Raw genomic sequence first — 20,872 nt, forward strand, 5'->3', positions numbered from 1 at the left:
AATAGGAAATAAAATGGATTTTCTCATTGATTGTTGCTATGCAACCACCAAAAGGTCATGACAAGAGGCAATCTCAGACTACCAGGCAATGGAGCACAATATGTGTCAGGCTCTGGATAAACACAGGTTCGTCATCCCGATCACAGGGACACATGCTGGCACCTATTATCACTTGTTCATGTGTTGCAACATTTGGAAAAATGCTTGGAAACGGCCCGCAAAAACTAAGGAGTGTGCAATGGTGCATGATGGCGCTTTAAAAGACAGATTTGAGCAACAAAGTGAGCTCGTTCTATCAAATAGCCCTGATACCTTTCATGAAGAAAAAAAAAAAAAAAAAAAAAAAAAAAAAACACAGGCAGATGTAGAGCAATTCTACATGCTAATGTGGACACAAAACAATAAAAGTCTCTTTCATTGTACTTGGAACACCTTCAGAGAAAACCAGTGGTTCATGTTTAGAAATAATTTATTTGAGCTTTTTTCCCGTTAATGAATGTAAAAGGGGATACAATGAATAAAGTCTGTGGATTCCATGCAAGACAGCAGCCTCATTACTAGGGGGCAAGGGAAGGAAGCAAGGTGTCATGATCAAGGATGTTTTGAGATGAGGACAGGATCAGCCCTGAGATCGACGGAAGACCCGTTTCATGGTGTGATTATATGGGAGTTTATATTGTAACATAGAGATACAGCATGCTGTGATGCACATTAGAGGAGCTTTTGAAGATCTGATGAAATCCTACAGAAGAAATAACCAGATGGGTGTGTCAGTTTTTTTGCCAAGTTCATTAAATCAATGGGGTTCATCAAATTGAGCACAAATGCCCAAATTGAAATATCAAAGGTCCATTAAGTCGTCCTGTTCACTGACATGCACGATTTCCTTTGTTGTTCTAATATGATAATTGGCGTGAAAATCATGGCATCTGCATTATGAACAGCTCAACTACATCCTTCCTGCCTGGTAAGTTTTTATCACCTGAAGTACGTATTTTCACATCGCCGAGGCTGATGCAGCATATATCTCAATCCGCGGATGTTGAGTTCACATCGAGTTTTATTTTTTAACACAAATTATTTCCTCAAAGATTAAAAATGTCTGCACGTGACTGTCCTTGGCGACACCGACAGCAGCGTTACGTACAGTGCTTGTCAGTGTGCACTCAGACTGAGCTCTGTCATCTGTGGCGGGGGGGGGGCAGCTCTTAGCAAATATGTCATAGAAGTTTCAAACACACCGTCGTACTAAGTTAATATCATGCTGTATATTTTACTGTATGCACATACGCATTCAATAACGATGCACTCAGTTAGTTTTATGCATACATTGCATCCCACATCAAGGTTTATGTCTATAAATACTGCTTATTTACTCTCACATTCACTCATGCTTTTTTCCCCTCCATCTCTTATGTACACTTAAGCACTTATTCTCTCTCTCGCTTAGACGCGCGTGCACACACACACTCAGAGAAACAGCCATGGCGATTACTCATGTGAGGGAGATGGGGATGAGCCATCAGCGGCCAGCTCATTAATCACACTGGATGCAGACCCTTAATCTCCTCCACAGGTATGGAGGAATCCTTCGCTGCTGCTCATCACTGCCGCTACAACTTCCCCTTCTGTCTTCCACCCACCATCTCATTTTCTCTGATTCTTTGTTTGCATCCTCGGCTATTTCCCTCCATCTTTGCCCTTCATAGGGCCTATTACCTTCCTCTTGTTACTGTATCTCTGTGACTCTCTCACCATCATCTCGCTCTTTCCTTTCTCTATCCTCAAGTGCTGTCTCCTAACTCGCTACCCAGCCAATACGGTGCTTCTCATGCAAGGCTCCTTGGCTTGACACCAACCAAGCCTTCTTATGATCACAAAGAGAAGGCAACAAGCAAGCTGGTGGAAAAAGGTATAGCGCTGTTTGCAAGAAGGTGTTTTTTAAAACAATCTGTTCCAAGCTGTAATAATGAACCGAGAGCAGCAGCTTGACTGGATGCATGTTCTCCCTCCTGGGCTGCATAAGCATTTAAACACCATGCTGAGGATATTTCACATTAGCGGCACCTTTACTTTGTGAGACCATGGGTGTTTGGTAATAGCTAGAAGGTGATTTGTAACATTTGTGTTGCACAGCTAGCAAATCAAAACAAAATTATAGGAGGTTAGTTAATGGTGAGTGATGAGAATTTGACAAATTGCTATCTTGTTGTTTTTTTTTGTTTTTTGTTTTTTATGAAAAATGACCTCCAGCATTTTGTGGAGCAGAACAAACAAAACAATAAGACAGACAGCTAAATTACAATCCAGGCTTTTGAAAAAAACAAGTGAAGAAAAGCCTGAAAAATTATCATAATGCCTCCATGGGATTATAAAAAGATGTTTTTCCAGTATACCAAATGATTTGTGAGCTGCTACTTATATAAAGTAAAAGTACTGAAGATGATCCGGCTGTATTCAGTGATATATATCACTCAGGATGTCTGCCACAGTTCCCAGTACACACCCACCAGCCCCCTGCATTATTTAATGACCAATTCTGCAGGAACTGGGTACTAACAACAGAGCCCATTTCTGAGGAGGTTACTGCTGCTCAGCACAATGGAAAAGCAACAGTGGATGAAACCCAATGATGGACCAACATTGGTTTGGTAATGACAGGCCATAGCTCCCTTTTCAGTCTCATTCAATCCCTAAGGGTGGTAAAAATGAACAGATTAATTGCCTATATGGGGGGTTCGCCAGTATGTGATCTCCAAAAGTATGTGTTACTACACATTCAGTTTGTTTTTGGAAACAGAGTCATAAAATATTGCTAGGGACTTCAATGCCAAGCCTGTAAATCACCTCATGCTGATACAGAAAATTACACCAATACTGACTTTGAGGTGATTCTTCCCCCACTGTTTCTGCTGTTATGACTCGTATGATGACTGATGCTATGACCCTCGGGTGTTATGACATTGCATTGATCGAGATGAAAGTGTCCGTGCAGGATGACGTGTCTGCATTTCTCATGTCTTTGCTTTTCCTTGAGCCTTTTTATCTTGGAAATCAAACCCTTACATTTCCAAATTCCTTGAATTTGACATTTATTTACTTAGAAAACGTGTGAAAGTTAGAAGAATAAAATGAAGTCAGTTTGTTTGATCAATATCTTCAGAGCTATTTGGAAACTGTGGTGTTACTCTTCTGTCATTATTGTGTCCAGTTTAGATTATTATATTTTTAAATATTAAACATTATTAATAGAACAAAAGTCAATATTTGACTTTTTTTTTTTTTAAATGAAGCGTCTTAAATAACTTCAGTGTCAACTTAAAAATATGCACAAAGCAATAAAAGATAAACTTGTATATGCAGCTTTCAGAGAAATCAAGTTGAAGACACATCTCAGAAAGATTTTTAGCTTTGCATCCTTTCATTTGATAAAACCCAGGCCATTCTAAATCTCAGAGGCCAGAAAAGTCATCCGGCTCTAAGAAGCTGAAGCTGACAGTCTGGAGCTAATCTCCTATACTTCATTTGGCCAGATGAGACACAATTCATTAAAACGACACTCTCATCTGATGGAAGCATAAGATCTCTGACAATCTGGGCAATCTTTCATCTTAATGGATAGAGGAAAATATCCCTTACTCTCCCCTTTGCTCTACTCACCAGCCGTGCCTCTTACTGTAAACTGCAAAGGCTTTTTTTTTTCTGACAGGGTTGGCTGAGTGGTCTTTCTCATTTTAAAACCCTTTCAGCCTTGTGGAGGAGGAGGAGGAGGAGGACAGAGGGGGGAGATTAGTGGCCTGCAGCATAACTCTACACTGCAGGAGTCACAGCTTGACCTGACCCAAGGGTCCGCCTTGATAGAGACAGAACACACAATGATATACTGAGAGCTCCGTGTCTACAGTATGTCAGCTTGAAAGCATGGTTGCAGGATCGTATGAGTTGAAACGTATACACCTCCATCTGGTGTTATACACAGGGAGGAAAAACGCCTCTGCAAGCTTTCTGATGTCGACAAATATATAACCAGTGTCAGCTTGATGAGAACTGCGGGACAGAGCGATAGAGACATCAAAACTGTCTTATATTTAGCTCCCATAAGGGCTGTTCTCCATTTGAAGCACTCCAAGGTTAAAGGGGTTAACGGCCTCTTTAATTCAGGCTAATAAAATGAGAGAACAAAACTGGGAAAAAAAAAAGTAGAAGATTGGCTACATCTACAGAGAAAAAAATAACCAGATTCTCTTTCATTCCAACCCAAGTAAAGAAGACCAAGCATCAACTGTGGTGCTCTGTTTGAACTAACGAGTGCTAGTTCACAAAATGACATATTGAATATACTTTAGCAGTCCCATATACACCACACAATTATAAAGGGTCACTAAGTAGCTTTTCTACAAAGTATTACAACTAGGTTGTCAATGCTCATGTGTATTTAAACACTCTTCAATATTCCAGCTTTCCGTAAATGCAGCCGCATGGCAAGGGTAAATATGTGCATACTCTAGTATATAACGTCACAAGACGCCACGGTCACAGAATCAAAACGAATGGTTATCACTAATGCAGCTTGAAATGGTTTGGCAGCATTTACATTGCAATTGAAATGTTTCGACTCACTGTACAAGTGAAGTGGAAGTGAAGTGCGATTCATCACAAATCTTGTCGAGACAGCTTTGTGAGTATATCTACTCAATCATATGCAGCACTTAAATTTGGAACCAAGCCAGTCCTTTGCCAGTCAAACAAAAAAAAAACAAACAAAAACCAACCCCAAAAAAACGGTTAGAAGAAATGAAGCTATTGAAGTGAAGCTGCACTGAAAAAAAGTGCACTCATATTTAACAGCATGAGAAAAAATGACATGCAAAGTTGGCATTTGTCTAATCTAAAAAAAAGAGACTTTAAACAGACTGACAACAGATTTTTTCAGAACTAAATGTGTTTATACAGGTGTTTTGACAGCTGCAGCATTGGGTGAGAAATGACAGGTTCAGCTGCTTTCCACAGAAATAACAAGGTATATCCATACAAAACATGGAGAAATGGGAATGGAAATGAAGTTTGACCTTCATTTAATAATCTAAAATGATTGGAAGGTTTGCTGAGAGCATGTTTTTCAGCAGTGCTAAATATATATATACATATATTTTTTACATGTTCACACTTGAGAGTTGCTGGGCAAAAAATAAATATTTTGTAGCAAGCTTTTGAGCGACTGCACCGGATCAGTCGGGTTTTAGTTTGGTGAACAGCGTGTTGCCTCGTTTAATTTTGGTCAAAACTTCCAAACAGACTGATGTCTTTGTTGTAATAGTTGACAGATAGTCATAATCTTATACTCACACGGAGAGGCATTGTGAAGGAACTGAGAACTGTTATCTTACTCCTTGAAGTAGAAATGGGGCCCCCTGTGGCTTTTCTGACCGTGAAGGTTTAGTATTAACAGCAGCATTTTGGGTTTGAGTTGTGCCCATGGCTCTTTGCTGCATGCCGTTTTCCCTCTCTCTCTCTCTCTCTCTTTCTCTCCCCAGCTTCCCTGTCTATCTCTCACTGTAAGTATAATTAAAAAATCCCATTATTTCTTAAAATGTATTTACAGTACATACACAGGGCGGTGCACAATAACGATAACATCGATGTTAAGCTCAGCTCAACAGTTTTTTTTTTTTGCACCTGCTGTACCAAAGTTTAAAAAAGCACCAGAACCGCTTTCTAATTAATGATACTACCATGAAAAGAGACAACAAATAGAAAGAAATTTATTACACAACTTTGTCCTTGAAAAATTAAATTAACAATACCGTGAGATAAGTGCAAGGCACTACAAACAAGTGAAGCTCTAAAGCATCAGGATGAAGAGCCTTCGAAATAAAATCTATTGGGAACAGCAAATTTTACTTTGAGAAAACGTCTCTCGGGGTGTGTTCCTGATAAATAGTAGAGGCAGAAACAAAATCATCTACTTGGCTCGGGTTTGGGGATATTTTCGTCTAATGAGATTGATTTTGTAAACTTACGAATGAACACACGCGGACTAATATCACTGATTTATCTCATTTACCATCAGGACAGTTCACGTACTGTTCTGCGAGTTTCAGGAATCCAGACTCACAATCATTGTATCAAAAAATACCTTTTCCAATTGTCTGACTAAAAAATGAATAAACTTTTTCACAGAAAAACCTTCAAGTACATCCATGGCCCATACTCATTTAACTTCTGCTCAAAAAGTCTGTTTTTGTTTTTATTTATTTTATATAACGCAATTGCTTTGATGTCAGAAACCTGAATTAAAACTACAATCTCTTGTCATTGTTGACCACTCCTTGGCCTGGCCGATCATTTTACTCCACTGACAATAACTGATCTTTTTTTTTTTTTGGTTATTAAAAACACTGACCATCATTTTAGCAAGAACACCAATTTACTCCTTGTGATATCAGCAGACAGAACAATAAGTGAAACAAAGAGACTTAGTACTGAAACCCAAACCTCAAACACCCCAAAAGCTTTTTTACCTGTGGTTTGAGACATTTGAGACAAACATTCAACAACTTTTTTGTAAGACTGAGTAATAATGGTTGACTGCTGTGAAATATCATTTATTTCTTTTCTACCCTGGTTAAATTTGGGCTGATTAATTAGCAGGGAAGCAAACTAAACAGGCATTGTAACATGGCACCATTATAACCACTAACAGGGCTTTTAAAAAGCTGTTGATGAGTCGATGAAGTTGATTAAGTACTCCACATTTTCCCCTTGAGTACACATTATCTCCCTCTCTCTCTCTTTCTTCTGTGCAGTGAATTATTGGTGAATAAAGTTTGTCTACACCATGCACAGCTACATTATTATGGATCCTCCAAGCATGACAGGAGTTTTGAAAATAATTATGAAAGTTTCAGGCTATATTCCTGCATGCTAAATGATTAAACTCTGTGTGGGCAGCACAGCGACTGGAGGGCAGAACTGTATTCAAAGTAAAAAAGGATTGCGGTCTAATCCCCAACTGGGGCCTTTCCACAAGAGTCTGACCGCAAGTAACAAGTGACCTGTGTGTTTGAATGAGATAGTATACTAATGTTTGTCACACGCCGACTTTCATAAATGCGGGTCTGTACAAATTTGATTAAAGACATCATTTTTGTGCAGCAACTGGATGCTATGTGTCAGCTTTTTTTTTTTTAAATGTCAGTTGTGTAATCAGCTTTCCAATATGGAAAGTGAGCGGAAACGACTGAATTTGGCTGATTTCTGGCTCCATCTCTTCTAATCCAAATCTTTGTGAAGGTGATTGATACACAAGATGTTGGCACGAAAGGGAATTTAAATAAGTAGCTATACTTCAGTCCTAGATGTTTCTCTGGCAATTAAAAAACAATAAGCAGCATCATTGGAGGTTGCAATAGTCAATCACAGAGTCACTGAGTTACCACAGCTCTAAAATGCCTGGGGTAACAGAAATAAATTTCTTTTTCTATCAATTTATAATTAACACACCTGTTCACAGTCTACAAAAAGCATTAGACGGAGTGATTACTAGAAAGTAGAAACAAATATCTGTCATGTCTGGTGATAGAGAATCTAGCTGCTGAAACTCTACAACCATTGCATGCTGTCTTCATGCCACTGCAATCCTGATATTTATGGCTACGTTGCTGACATGAATCCATCAAACTCAAAAGCTCCTTTGTTTCTTGCTCCATTTCCTCGGCATGGTGCAACACCTCAAGGTGTTCCACATGTATGTGGCTTGTAAATGGGATTGGGTCTGGGGAAAAAAAAAAAAAAAGCCTCTGAGCTCAAACCTTCAAACTGGCTCTGTGTGTGAAGACTGGGTTGAACAGGAGCTCGTTGCCTCAGGAGATGACGTGTACTGACAGCATTATGGGAGCATCCCAGCGTTAAGGTGAGCCAGAGAATCAGATCTCACTCCTGAGAATATTGACCTCAGAGATATTAGATTACTGCTCCCCCATCCTCACCCCCCCCTCTCTCTCTTTCTGTCTCTTGTGCACACTTACACTTGAAAATGTCTGACAATTTCAACTTTGTGAAGCTGCCACTGCACTACTTTCAAAGTGTACTGAAAACAAAACAAAACAAAAAACAAAAAAAAAAATAAAATAAAATAAAAACTTGCTGTGGATATTCTTTGAAAAGCCACTGCATGATACTGGCTGCCATGTATTGCTTTTCAGAAATCAGGAGGGCTTTGGTTCAACTACATGAAAACTTTAGGAAAACAATAGAGTCTTTCTCAGTTTCCTTTAGTTGGATTTTCCAACAGATCACCTTCAACTCAACTAAACTGATGTTTCAGCACACCTTCCCTACAATTATGAAAAATTTATATTTTCATAGTCTCCATCCAGTTTCAGTGGAGCCCAGGAAACATGCAGATGTTTATTACCTGTGCTTGGAAAATGTCACATTTCCTCACAGAAATAAAAAGCGTGTGACTTTTTTGATGCATTTGGAATGTAAGACAAACATTCACAGATCCTCCTTACGTATTAAAAGAAAAATTACCCAAACAAATTCACAACTGCAGGCTGCCTATTGTGAGGTGGCCACTCACAGTGACATCACACATTGGTATGTGAAGTCGTTTTGAAACCAGAAGAAGCCATATTTGAAGGAGAAGGTGGAGCTGAGGAGGAGTGATCGGCGGATCTGGCTATCAAGAGGTATCCACTCCCAAATAATTACCCTCTTCTAAAATCTGCTTTCATCATTTGCAGCACAGCAGCATAGAAGTTCGCGCTGTTGCCCCACAACAAGAAGGTCACAGGTTCGGTTCCCAGCCTGGCCTGGCTGTGTGGAGTTTGCATGTTCTCCCCGTGTGTGTGGGTTTCTTCCGGGCACTCCGGTTTCCTCCCACCGTCCAACGACATCATGCTTGGGTTAAGTGGTGCCTCTAGTTTGTCTGCAAGTCAGAGCGTTAGTGAGAGTGGTTGTGCGTCTCTTTCTGTCTCTGTGTGTTGGTCCTGTGATGGAACCAGAGTGGCTCCAGCACCCCTGCAACCCAGAAATGGAAAAGCGGTAGAGGATGGATGGGAATCATTTTGAAGTTGAAAATCGTGTTATATTGAAGAAGATCTGAAACTAAAGACAGAGACAATAAACTCATTTGGAAATCATTTACTGAGTTAATAAATCGAGTGAGAGTTAAGGCCAATATCCCATAGATTTCAATACACTTTTTACAACCAGTGTAGTGACTCTGATGGTCATGAGAGAGGATGTAGGATTAAGGTTCTTCAGCGTGGACTTCCTTTTACTTTCAGCTCTGGATTCTACATCCACTTCAATACAGTCTATGCTGAGTGCTGCCAAACTCTTCTCCTGTCTCACCATCAATGAAAAAGACTTGACACTTCTCGTCCGGGGAGTCAACAGGAATATGACTCACTCACTTTCTTCACTGAGTTACTGTTTCCCAGAGCGCGTGCAAACTTTGTAAAAAGGTGTGTGCGCTCTTGCATGTCAACTTTGTCTGCCCTTCATCTGTCCACTTCCCTCCCAGCTCCTGGTTTGTGCTTCGGCCTTTACTCACTCCTCCCTTCATCCTCACCTCTTCCTCCTCACGCTTAGCCAGCTCTAATCTCTCACACCCTCCACATCTTCCCACAGTCTTTGCTGCAGCCCGAGACGCTTGGAAACATGCGATTGTGTGTTAGCCACTTTTGCTTTCTCTACTTTTCTCTATTCCCCAAAGTGCCTGATTAGTCTTTACTCTGCTTTCTTGCCCCCGACTCTCCTATAGATCTCGGCAAGCACGTGAAAATGTATAATCACGCATCACCTCCTCTTCTAAATCTTCCCCATCTCTCTTTCCTTCTCCGTCGTTGGTGCTTCTGGCCTCCTCCCAAATCCTATTCTTGCTCTCCTCCCTGGTAAATACATGTTAACAGCCAGCATCAGCGGGTTAACATTAGTGCCTTTCTGCACCTCGCTGCATTTGTAGTGCTCTCTCTGATCAAAACACAGTTTCATCCTTTTGAATATGTAGGAATTAGATTGAATGGCACCTAAGGTGTTTGTTTGCGCTTTACTCATGTGAGATTGGGCTGTTTGTGAAATAAGCCCTTCAGCTGGGAGACACCGCAGCAAGTCACTACTACTACTACTCTCCCTGCATTACCTCATCCTGCTCTCATTCTTCCCTTTTCAAGATGAGTGTTTGTTGTCTTGTTTGTCGAGTTCAGCTTAATGACGTCAACGCTGGCCTCTCGTACACTTCCACTGTACAAACAGCGAGGAAATCAACTCTTTCATTAAAAAAATAAGCTTATCACTATAACCGAGCCATCTGGACCAACCCACTGAAGATTTCCACAGAACAGATGTTTACCTGAAGAAAACAACACTCGCTCTGAGCACATCCATGGGAAATACTTCCTGCTCTCTTACACCGAGACATTGTAACAGCACAGTTCCCAAAAGCTAAGGTTATCCAGCCATGACGGATTATACGGTTGTATCTAACCTTGTTGGGCAGCCTTGTGTTTTATAAATCTGCTGCCATATACTTCTCTGTTTCTCTACAAAAAGTCACTTTTGGTGCCCTTCTTCTCTTGTGTTTATCTCCTTTGTTCTGCGAGAACATTTTCAAGCCCGATGGAGGTGGGTGCTGTAGGGGATTTTGTTCAACAGATGAGAGGAGAAAGGGGGGGGGGGGACTACCACTCCTTTGGAAGCACACACAACAGCGGAGGCAAACGCACATCTGTACGCACGCACACTTGTTTGAAAATGCAGAAAGGGTGTTAAAATAAGAAAGGGGAGGTGGTGGTGGAGGGGCGGATTTTTCACAACAGAAGCCAGAAAAAGAGCAAATCAATGGAGGCATGATAATGAATTATTTCCTCACCAGAGCGGGAGTTAGAGGAGAGAGATAAAAGCAGACCACATGCTGCGCCACTAACAGCCTGGGGGCAGCTGCCTGTGAATTATGGTGCGTTGGAACACACTCGCCGCCCTTGGGACCCATCGGTTGCAAAGGAAAGAGAATGGTGAAAAAAGCTGAAATAAGAAAGCTGTGTAGAGATGGGGCAGCCGGAAAGAAATGCTGGAAAGGGTAAGAGGTCAAAGCAAAGCCCCTTGAGTCCATGCAAAGCGTGGATGTACATCTCAGTGGCTAATTAAAGAGGTAAAGATGAAATTAAAGTGGTGGAAATGAGCGAAGAGCAGATAGATGAGGGAAATGGAGAAGCCGGGGTATTGGATGGGATTATTCAGCATGTGTAATTATGGGAGATATTAACTGTCTGGTGGAACAGTGAGTCTGTCACCAGTATTAAGTCATGTCTTAATGATCCTTACATGATGTTCTCGATGTACTGTGAAGATTTTTACAAGTGCCCCCTCCCACTAGTAACATGATCTGCCTTATAAAGCCCAGATTATTCAACTAGTGTGAGTCATACAGACACGCAAATTACAACCACAATTTGTACTTGAGTGCATAATGTTCAATTTACGTCATCAAACACTAGTTGAACTTCTGTGTTTGTTCTTTCTCAACAATGGCATACCACTGAGGCTATTCCAGTTTAGGTACTTGATTCAAAAAGGAGAGGTGAGCATGAGACAAATACAAACTTGAATTGGTGACTGCATAATGATTGAAGTAAGAAATATGACGTGGCTGATTATTTTAATGTTACCGTGCTGTGACTGCAGTACAACGGTTACCTCAACTGAACTTCTTAATTTCTTTATTTTTTGCAACTCTTTCATTTGTATACCTCACCTGTCCGTACTCACTGTAACTTAATTTTGGACTTGACTGAGTTTTTATCCTCTTGCTTCATCTATTCAATTAATTGATTCAGTATGTTTCTTGCATTTTTTTTAATAAACCCAAGCAATTGTGTCTGAATTAGAGACACCCAGCTGTTGTTTTTATGTCGAGGTGGGTGGACCAAACTGTTGTGCAATAAGAGCAACAGAACAAATTTTGCCAGCTGAGCAGTAAAAATCTGATTTTGCTTCTTCCTCAAACCTCTTGCCTTATATTTGGTTTGGTAGGTCAACAACTCTAAAGATTGTTGTGTAAGATTTAGTCAGGCCTCATCAGATCTTATAATGTGACATTGTAAAAGTCTGGACAGGGAGCCAGAAAAAGAAAAATTATCCCATTAGAAGCTCTATTTCCTCCAAAGATTGTTTCGGCTGTATTTTTAATGTAATCATCACCTTTAATTTCTGTGTAATTGGCTACTTTGCAAAACAGCAGCTACCTTGCTCTATTTCAGGCTAATTCGCTGCTCATATTAGTCCCTGCACAAACAAAATGCATCTATTCCCATAGTGTATAAAGGCACTCAGCAAAGCTTGAGATGTTGTTCCCTCACATGTGACTGAGTTTTTGAAAAAATAAGAGGCAGACGGGAAAGAAAATGAAATCTGAATTTCAAAAGCACATTGAAGGGTCTGACCCAATGTCTGACAGCTTGAAAGAAGAAGAAGGAAGAGAAAAGATCTGTGCCATTTGCTATTCTCAGGGGTTTCCATGATGAATGTGAACACTTTATTTATACAGTGTAAAGATGTGGATTTTGGAGAAGTTTCTTCCATGTGTTCAAAGTGTCATGTCTGTTATTTTACCATTTCCATTTTCTGTTTGCAACTAAAATGATTGTACCTTCAAAATGCTGAATTTTTTGGCTGTTTTGCCTTCAAACTGTTTCCTCAACACTTTGATAGTTGACCGGCTATGTCACATTAACCAAAAGATTCATAGCCTGATGTTAACATCAAGTTTCTTTATCATACCTGCACCGCACGTATTCATTTTTTGTTCTACGATGTAGTTTGGACAGCAGAGAGTCCACAACATGCTACAAACATACTGTACACTGCCTATCGCACTTTTTGTGTGATTTCAGCCATAGAAACTGCACAAACAGCTTTTATTACACCACTGCACAAACAGTATATTTAACTTGTCTGGCAGATGTTTACAAAACAGATGTCTTGGCTGAGGTGGGGGATGCTTTATAGTCCCTCAGATGTTGTGCACATTAAGTGTATTTGTAATAAAATGTAATTAATTGATGGCTCTATATGTCATTGAAGGCTGGCTCTGTTCTGTTTTTATCCAGATACACTCAATAATTTATTGCTTGTCTTTTGTGATAAGGACCTTCGACACAGTAAAAATGTCCTGTTTTTTTTAATACATTTCACCTTTCCACCTGTTTCTTGAAAAAGTCCACCTGCTTGGGGACAATATTGTCTGTATCTCACCTCCTGCACGTGTTGTTCCTTAATCGCTGATTATGTGCAGCGTTCATATTGCTTCCTTTGCTGCACCTCTTCTTTATTATGACCAATCTGCCTCTCCTCTCCTCTGTGAGTGGCATCAACTAAGTTTTGCACGTAATAAATGATTCTGGGATTAAACAGAGTTGCCATGGCAACTCACCGGGCACCTCTCACTATTGTACTCGGAACAGCCTGCTATATGACGGCCCATCTGTATGGTGCTACGGTAGTATGTTTGTGCACCTGAAAATTAAATGGATCTGCATGCGGACAAGTATGAGTGCATGTATGTGTGAGTGAGGCAATTATCGTGAATGAAATGGTTTTGTGTCTGGAGGACATATTTAAACTAAGTGGTTGAAAATAAATGATTGAAGCCAAGAGGTGAAACTGCAGTAGTCGTGAATGGTTGAAGTTGAGATTGATTCAAACTACAATGTGTCCAGCCGACGGAAATTATATCATATTTGTTATTTTCAGCAGACAATCTTGGCAAAAGTGTTTGGCCAAGCAGAATTTTTCCTTGATGTGTTTTTGTGTATGACAGCAGCAATTTGTTTGGTTTACAAAGGAGATCCAAGTGGCCATTGTGTTTGCTACAATAAGGCTGATTATAAAAAGTGCAGGACACCAGACATTGATGAAAAGCTATTTGCCTTTGAATTCCTGGAAAACAATATTTTACAGCTAACTTAGTATGGGCAAATACCAAAGCGTCTCCTCTACCTGTTCATCCAGCTACGGCAGGCACAAGGTAATTACCCAGCGATACAGATGACACTTGGAAGATGCCAGAAAGCCCCTTCTACACACCAGCAATTAGCTGTAAAGGTCCATTGAGCAGTAATGAGGCATCAGGCATGAGCTCGGGGAAAGTGAGCAGAAGAAAGGATAGGAAAAGAAAGATAAGTGTAAAACTGAGGGGCGACGTGGTGAAAAGACAATGATATAGGAGAAACAATATGGAAAGCAGGGAAGAGGAGAGAGTGAAGGGAATGTTATTGTGTGGGTGTAAGAGGAACTTCCAACACCTCCTGCTCAAAGTCACTTTGTTGTTAAGAGCTTAGCTGGAGGTCTCTCACCCACTTGGCTGTCAGAGAACAACAGGCCCCGTTGTAAAAGTGATATCTGATCTCAGCAAGATCATTCGTGCAGATTAAGGACAAACTTGAGTAACGTGAAAGATCAAACCTTGATGAGAGCTGCCGGGCAAAGATGTTATCTTTCTGCAGAGGAATCAGGTTCACTGATCAGGATACTTAGAGGTTCACTGGATACTTAGACGGTCCAGAAGGGGAGCAGGGCCCAGCAGGGAACTATTTCACCCTAACACAACACACCTTCTGCATTTCTTGGAGTACACAGTGTAATCCTATGGAATTCGGAAAGTGTTCATTAAAATGTTTGCAATTAATAAATAGATTGTTTGAGTACTAGTTTCATCCACTCACCATAGCAACGGTGAATACCACCACTCAGAGGTGATCCACCTCCATCCAATCAATCCATTTCTGTTTGTAAGCGTACCGTACGTATTGATGGACATGGATGTTTGAACCTGGGTGTCTCTGAGCATTTCCACTACTGTCCAACAGGCAGAGATCATGCTCGCACAATGAAAACACATGTCCCTGTCGGTTTCATTTATAATTAGAATTTTGTCTATTATTATGTGTCTACTTGACTTTAAATACCACATTTGAATGAAATAATTTGTTTGTCCACAGATGATAAGATGGGATTACTTTGCAATTGTTATACTTCTACACTTCTATTCTATATCGCTATTTGAAGTCTAAATGTCGTGCCCTTGTACCTGTTCATGCTCATTACTGTTATTTCATATTTTTAAATGATTATGCAAATTGGGTAAATGAACTCTCTTGAATTGACTTGAATTTTTTAAACTGCACTTCTTGCTCTTACAAAAACAACGCTTACTCATTCACATAAAACATCAGCTTTTTCTGAACCATTCTCTCTTACTTTTTTCAATTTCCACTTTCTGTAATTCGTAATTTAATCTGTCCTGCTGTGTTTTTCCCTATAGAAGGAATAAGGATATCCTCTTCTGTCTTTTTAATCTCCTCCCCCTCACCTTTCTCAGAATCCCTTCCTCTTTAGACAACACTCACTTATCTCTTCTTCCTCCATTTCAGCCACTCTTTTCCTCCTCACAGGCTTCCTCTGTTCCATCTCTGCTAGTTTGTCTTTTTGATTAATTAGACAGACATGCTGAGCTGCCCCAACAGTGCAGCTCAGCGCCTCCATATAATTCAACAATTAACTGGAGTCATAGAAAACAAATAGACTGGAGGACGACTATGGAGAAAAATGTGACCAAGCTTGAAAGGAATAAAAAAGATGGAGAACGATTTGACTAAGAGGAAACTAGCCTGGTCCTAATTAATCCAACTGTGTGTAATGAATGAGAAAATAAGTCTTCACACCTTTACTTCTCACCTTTACAGCTAATGCTTCCATTAATTATATTCATATTATGTCCAATAAGCAAACTTAAATATCTTATCTCTTTTGATATCGTGAAAATGAACCTGGGGCCTTTCTGTGTGGGGATGCCATGTTCTCCCTGTGCCTTGCTGGGTTCCCTCTGGGTCCTCCAGCCTCCCCCCACAGTCCAAAGACATGCAGGCTTAGGATAATCTGTGACTCTAAGCTGCCTGTAGATCTGAGTGTGAGTGTTTTAGTTATTGCTCCTGTATGTGTTTTTATGCGAGTCCTACAACTGGCCTAGAGTGTTACCCTCCCTCGCCCAGTGTTAGCTGGGATTAGCTCAGGCCTGCCTGTGGCCTTGCATGGATAAATTATATGGATAACAGATGAAATATATCTATTGATTAGATATATAACCATTGAAAAGGCAGTAGGTGATAACTTCCAGGTACAATATAAAGATTCTAATCACAAACTTTTCAGATTGCGATGCCAAATGTGGTAATGGCCAAAAACCAGAAAGATTAAGAAAAACAGAATCAAGAAAAAAGTCATCCATTTTTCCCGTTTCGTTTTCTTCTCATCTCCCTCAAAAAGAATCCTGCTGTCTTTCTGCTGCTGCTCCTTAACTTCTGTCACCTTTTGTCTGGTCTTTTCTTCTTTTGCTCTTCGGTTATGCTCCCAATTTGCTGACTTGTCGACCCAGGGTCATTCATGAAAATTTTGTAAATAAGCAAGCCAGTGCTGACAAAGGAGCATCGCTCCTGGGCATTAGTTTAAATTCATGAGCATAATTGTTTATCTTTGCTGTGTTGCTCTCATGCTGATCACTGCAGGGTGTAGAGGGTCTCCAACAGTCCCAAAGTTTCTACTTTTAAGTAAAGACAACTTTTAAAAGTTTTCGGCCATAATCACACTGAGACCTCTAGTTTAAGGCCTAACAGCCAATAATGCAACAGCGCTAAGCCATTCCACTGTCTCTGTCTGAATTCACTCTGTGCTACTTTCCAAGTCCACCAGCAACCTTGACTTCGTGGCCACCATGACAAGTGATGTGCTAGCGAACTATGCACTGAATGCATGCACAAACTGCAGATACTGAAAGCAAGCCAGTGTTGTTAAGTGCAGCGCGGCTATCTCAGACATTAGGTTTACATAAGGTTTCTCATCATACATAATGCACACACAGCCCATCTCTCACCCCTGGGCTACTTGATATATAACACCTGTACCCATGACAGGAGCTCTGACCTTGTGTGCCTGTGTGTATTTCATCTGCAGGCATCTGGGCCAATGTCTGTGAGGTGAATTCCTGCACGTGTATTACTGTAATATTACTGTGTGCGGTGGTTGTAATTTGGATACAAAGAGCTTGTGCGCAATGTTTCCACTCCCACACAACTTCACACTACAATAAATGTTGGGAAACAGAAACAAGTGAAACCACACACCATGAGGAAACCACAGAGCTGATTTCAAGCCATTACGGCCTCATCTCTGTCCTGCAATATGCTCTCTGGAAAAGAAAAGGTTGATTATTCACTTTTGCTGTAGCACAGAACAAGAGGTTTTTGGCTTTACTGCACTACATGTCAGCATCTAGAAATGCCAAATTTTCTTTCTGTCGTTCATTTGAAGTTCTCCCCCTACGACTTTTGGACAAACAGAATAAACAATCTGAAGCTGTCAATATTGTGCTAAAATTTACATTTGTCAAAAATGCTGAACAAAAGGTGGAGAAAATTCTGAGATACTTTATTCTGAGAATTGTGAATGCAACTGTAAAGTCACCGACCTCTGACAAGTGCAATATATGTGTTTATTTTTAACACTTGGGATGAATGAATAGAATAATGAAGATGATTATTATAGAAACCATAACGGTTGCCTCACAGTTTATTCCTCCAACTTCAGCTGAGCTTCTGCTCACATGCCTGTTTACCAGGTGTCATACGAAATATGAAATCTTTGTGTGAAATTTTGTCATGATTTGTCAGGATGGCTCAAAAGAAGTTCTGTTATGCGACACAGAGCTCGACCTTTGACCAGCTTAATTAAGCTTAACCTTTTAACCACCAGAATATCATCGGTTCACCGTTAAGTCTCGCTGAACTTTTTGGGCCAACTCTGACGACATACTCTGATACCATTACTTAGACACTGCATTAAGAGAAATGAATAGACTGATAAGTAAACAACCAGAAAAAGACGTGCCTGTAGCACGACAGGCCAGAATGACTTCTAAATGCCAGAAACAGAAATATAAAGGTGATTGTCATCCCGCAGTTATTAACAGTAATCTCTGAGATACCCTCAATAATACCCAATAGTGAAACCAAAGGTGTGAAAACAGCTTGGAAAGGGGTAGAATCACCCCCCAAAAGGTAAAAGTAAATAATAATAACAATAAATAATTGTTTCCAGTGTATTCCCCAAGCATATTCCCTGCATTCAATTTCTGTTACAAAAAAAAACAAAAAAAAAACGTACCTAGTAGGGAACAGCATGAAGTCTCGAAAAGCTTTGTGCTTTTCAAGGTCTGAACATTAAATAAAGCAAAGCCAGCAGTGGGGGCAAAACAACAATCAGTGTTTCTTAACAGCACAAGTTCAGTGGCCATGGGAGTTAGAATGAAACTTCTTGAGAAATGGCTAAAAGGTTTTTATTGTCACACTACCCCCCCAAAAATAAAAAATAATAATAACAAAAAAATCAACAAAGAAATACAGTACCATGAAAACTTCAGGAGAAATGTTGAACACACTTCCCCCTGCTGTACTCGAGTTATAAACACCACCAAAGATGTATTTCAAATGAGGTCAGACAACTAGCTAAAACCATGGGGAAAAAATAAAAAATAAGAACTTTTCTCACACGATTTAGGCGTATTAAACCTTTTATTTTACAAGCCCACCTCCATATTGTGAGTTTCCACCCAACTAAACACACCTGTGATTCCTGGCTCCTAGCGTTCCCAGACAGCTCACTGGGGATGCACTGATTGGATCCCAAAAAATACGCAATACAGACTCACCTGCAGTTATACACACACACACACATGCAATCATGCAATCTTGCACAATTCAGTACCATCAACATTATCCAGAACACCAGATGCGCCACTCAAAATTAATTACTCTCCCTCGATGTTGTCTTTCTGCATCCCACCAGTTAACCTTGAGCATCATATGATCAGTAGCTAGTTTTATTGTTCCCAAACCCCTATTTCAACTGCTTGTCAAACATAAAGTGCATTGACAACTTGTCCCGCAACCTGCAGGCAGGCTTATAGGCAAATGGGAGAGAACCGCTCAGCACCCATCTGGAAGGTGAAGGGACTATAACCAAGTAATAGCATGATGGTTCCCACTAAAGCCAGTCATTAGCTGGCTAAATAAGTGCTGAGGCTTAATGGGCCTTCTCGGGCTAAAGGTAGAGTCATGGGAATGGCCACCTGCCACAGCTGACTGCTGGATTCACCAACTTCATCAGATTTTATCACTGTTATGGGTTCAGATCTAGGTTATTTCACTAGAGTGTGAAGCGTAATGCAGGTCACAGAGCAGTCAAAGTTTGGAAAGAGGAGAAGCAGTAGGTTGCCATGACATCCAGAAATTTTGACGGCAATGCTAAAGTAACGTTAAGAGTGTAATTTTGATTATTGGTCTTAATAAGGTGAAATGTGCCAGTGCTCTCAGCTGCCGATCAGGTGAAGCCCCAAAGACTATTATGGCTGCTGTAGTTGCTATAATCACAAAAACTGGGCACATGTGCTGGTGTGTATTTAGCAATTTATCTGTGGCTGAGATACTTTTCTCCTGATCCAGAGATTGTGACCGTCTGGTAGGTCTGCAGCCTCGAAATAGTGAGCACGTTTTGAAAGCACTGGGCACATATTTAAGCATTAAGAAAGCCAACACATATCAGGTCAATAAACCGGCTTAGGTTATCAGCAGAAGGTTTGAGTTAAAAGTCGGCAAACTTTGTTTTCAGGAAAAAATGACAACAGTAAGCAGGTAAACTGACACGAAAAGGCAAAGCATGGGCAGAGAAACAAACTTACGGAAAGCCGTGTAGAACTCGTGCAGGCTGAGGTGTCCGTCGTTGTTGTAGTCGTCGTAACGCAGCAGGTCCTGCATGGTGCACTGCAACAGGCTGTCCTCCAGGTGCTCCTTCATGGAGATCTAACGCAAACAAACACAAAGTGTGTTACATCTGAACAAAAGTTATGCCGCCCTTCAAATAGATAAATAAAAGTACAAGGCAACATACAGCGATGGGGGCTGTTATCACACACCTTATCGCAGCCTTAACTTATCATTTCTCTTTTGCCTCCCTCTTTTTCTTTTTCTTTTACTTGAAGCCATCATCTGTTGGCTGGAGCTACATTATGCACACATTCAGTTTAAATGTAAAGCTGACCTTCTGGCGATGCCATACTCGTTTAACATTTCATTTTTCATTTCTATCATTCCTAATAGCATAGCTTTAGAGCTACCTGTGAATATCAACAGCTGTACTCAGCCTAAATAACCCAATGTGACGAATCAAAGGAATCTCCCTGTTAAAATTAAAATTATACATTCTGTCCTTACACCCTGTATTTTATTGTGTGTTACCTAAATTAGTTTATTGCAAGTCTCTTTTTCTACAAAATAATACATTATTCTCATGGAAGCTTTCAAATTTTGCTGCTCCAAGTGGAACAAAAAGTGATCGATGAGTTCCTGGCAACAGCTGTAGAAGTGAATTGCCTGAGTGAATATAATTAGCATTACAAACATTATGTCTAACTTGAGCTTTTCATTCTACCAACAAATAGAATAAAATTTTCTTCAGAAATAACCACCACATGTGCATAAACACCTGAATCACAGTAACCGGTTCATTCTGAGTGATCACAACCTGTTGTCATAATCTGTTGCTTGAGTGCTAAATCAGATGACTTTTCATTTTCGGAATACCTCCGTCTTGCTGCTTAGACCTGCACACACTGCACTTAAGTTAATTCAGAGAAGCTCCCGTGGGATGACGCACTAGCCTCCCTTCCAATGTTTGTCATTTACAAACCCTGTTTTCCGCTGTGCATCGTTGCCTCAGGAGCCATTTTTTGAATAGGTGATGCTCAGGAGGTTTATGG

The 20,872-nt window shown here is 40.4% G+C and overlaps 1 protein-coding gene across 2 annotated transcripts in view; it reads right to left on the reverse strand.

The window, feature by feature from the left end:
* The window catches only part of fstl4 (follistatin-like 4), a 283,334-nt gene that overhangs the window by 33,103 nt on the left and 229,359 nt on the right, over positions 1-20,872 (reverse strand). For both annotated transcript variants that reach the window (XM_029518729.1, XM_029518728.1), the window contains exon 6: positions 19,796-19,916. In XM_029518729.1, coding sequence (XP_029374589.1) covers positions 19,796-19,916 — 121 coding nt within the window. The remainder of the gene's footprint in view (positions 1-19,795; positions 19,917-20,872) is intronic.

This window comes from Echeneis naucrates, chromosome 14 (genome assembly GCF_900963305.1).
Source record: "Echeneis naucrates chromosome 14, fEcheNa1.1, whole genome shotgun sequence".
NCBI lineage: Eukaryota > Metazoa > Chordata > Actinopteri > Carangiformes > Echeneidae > Echeneis > Echeneis naucrates.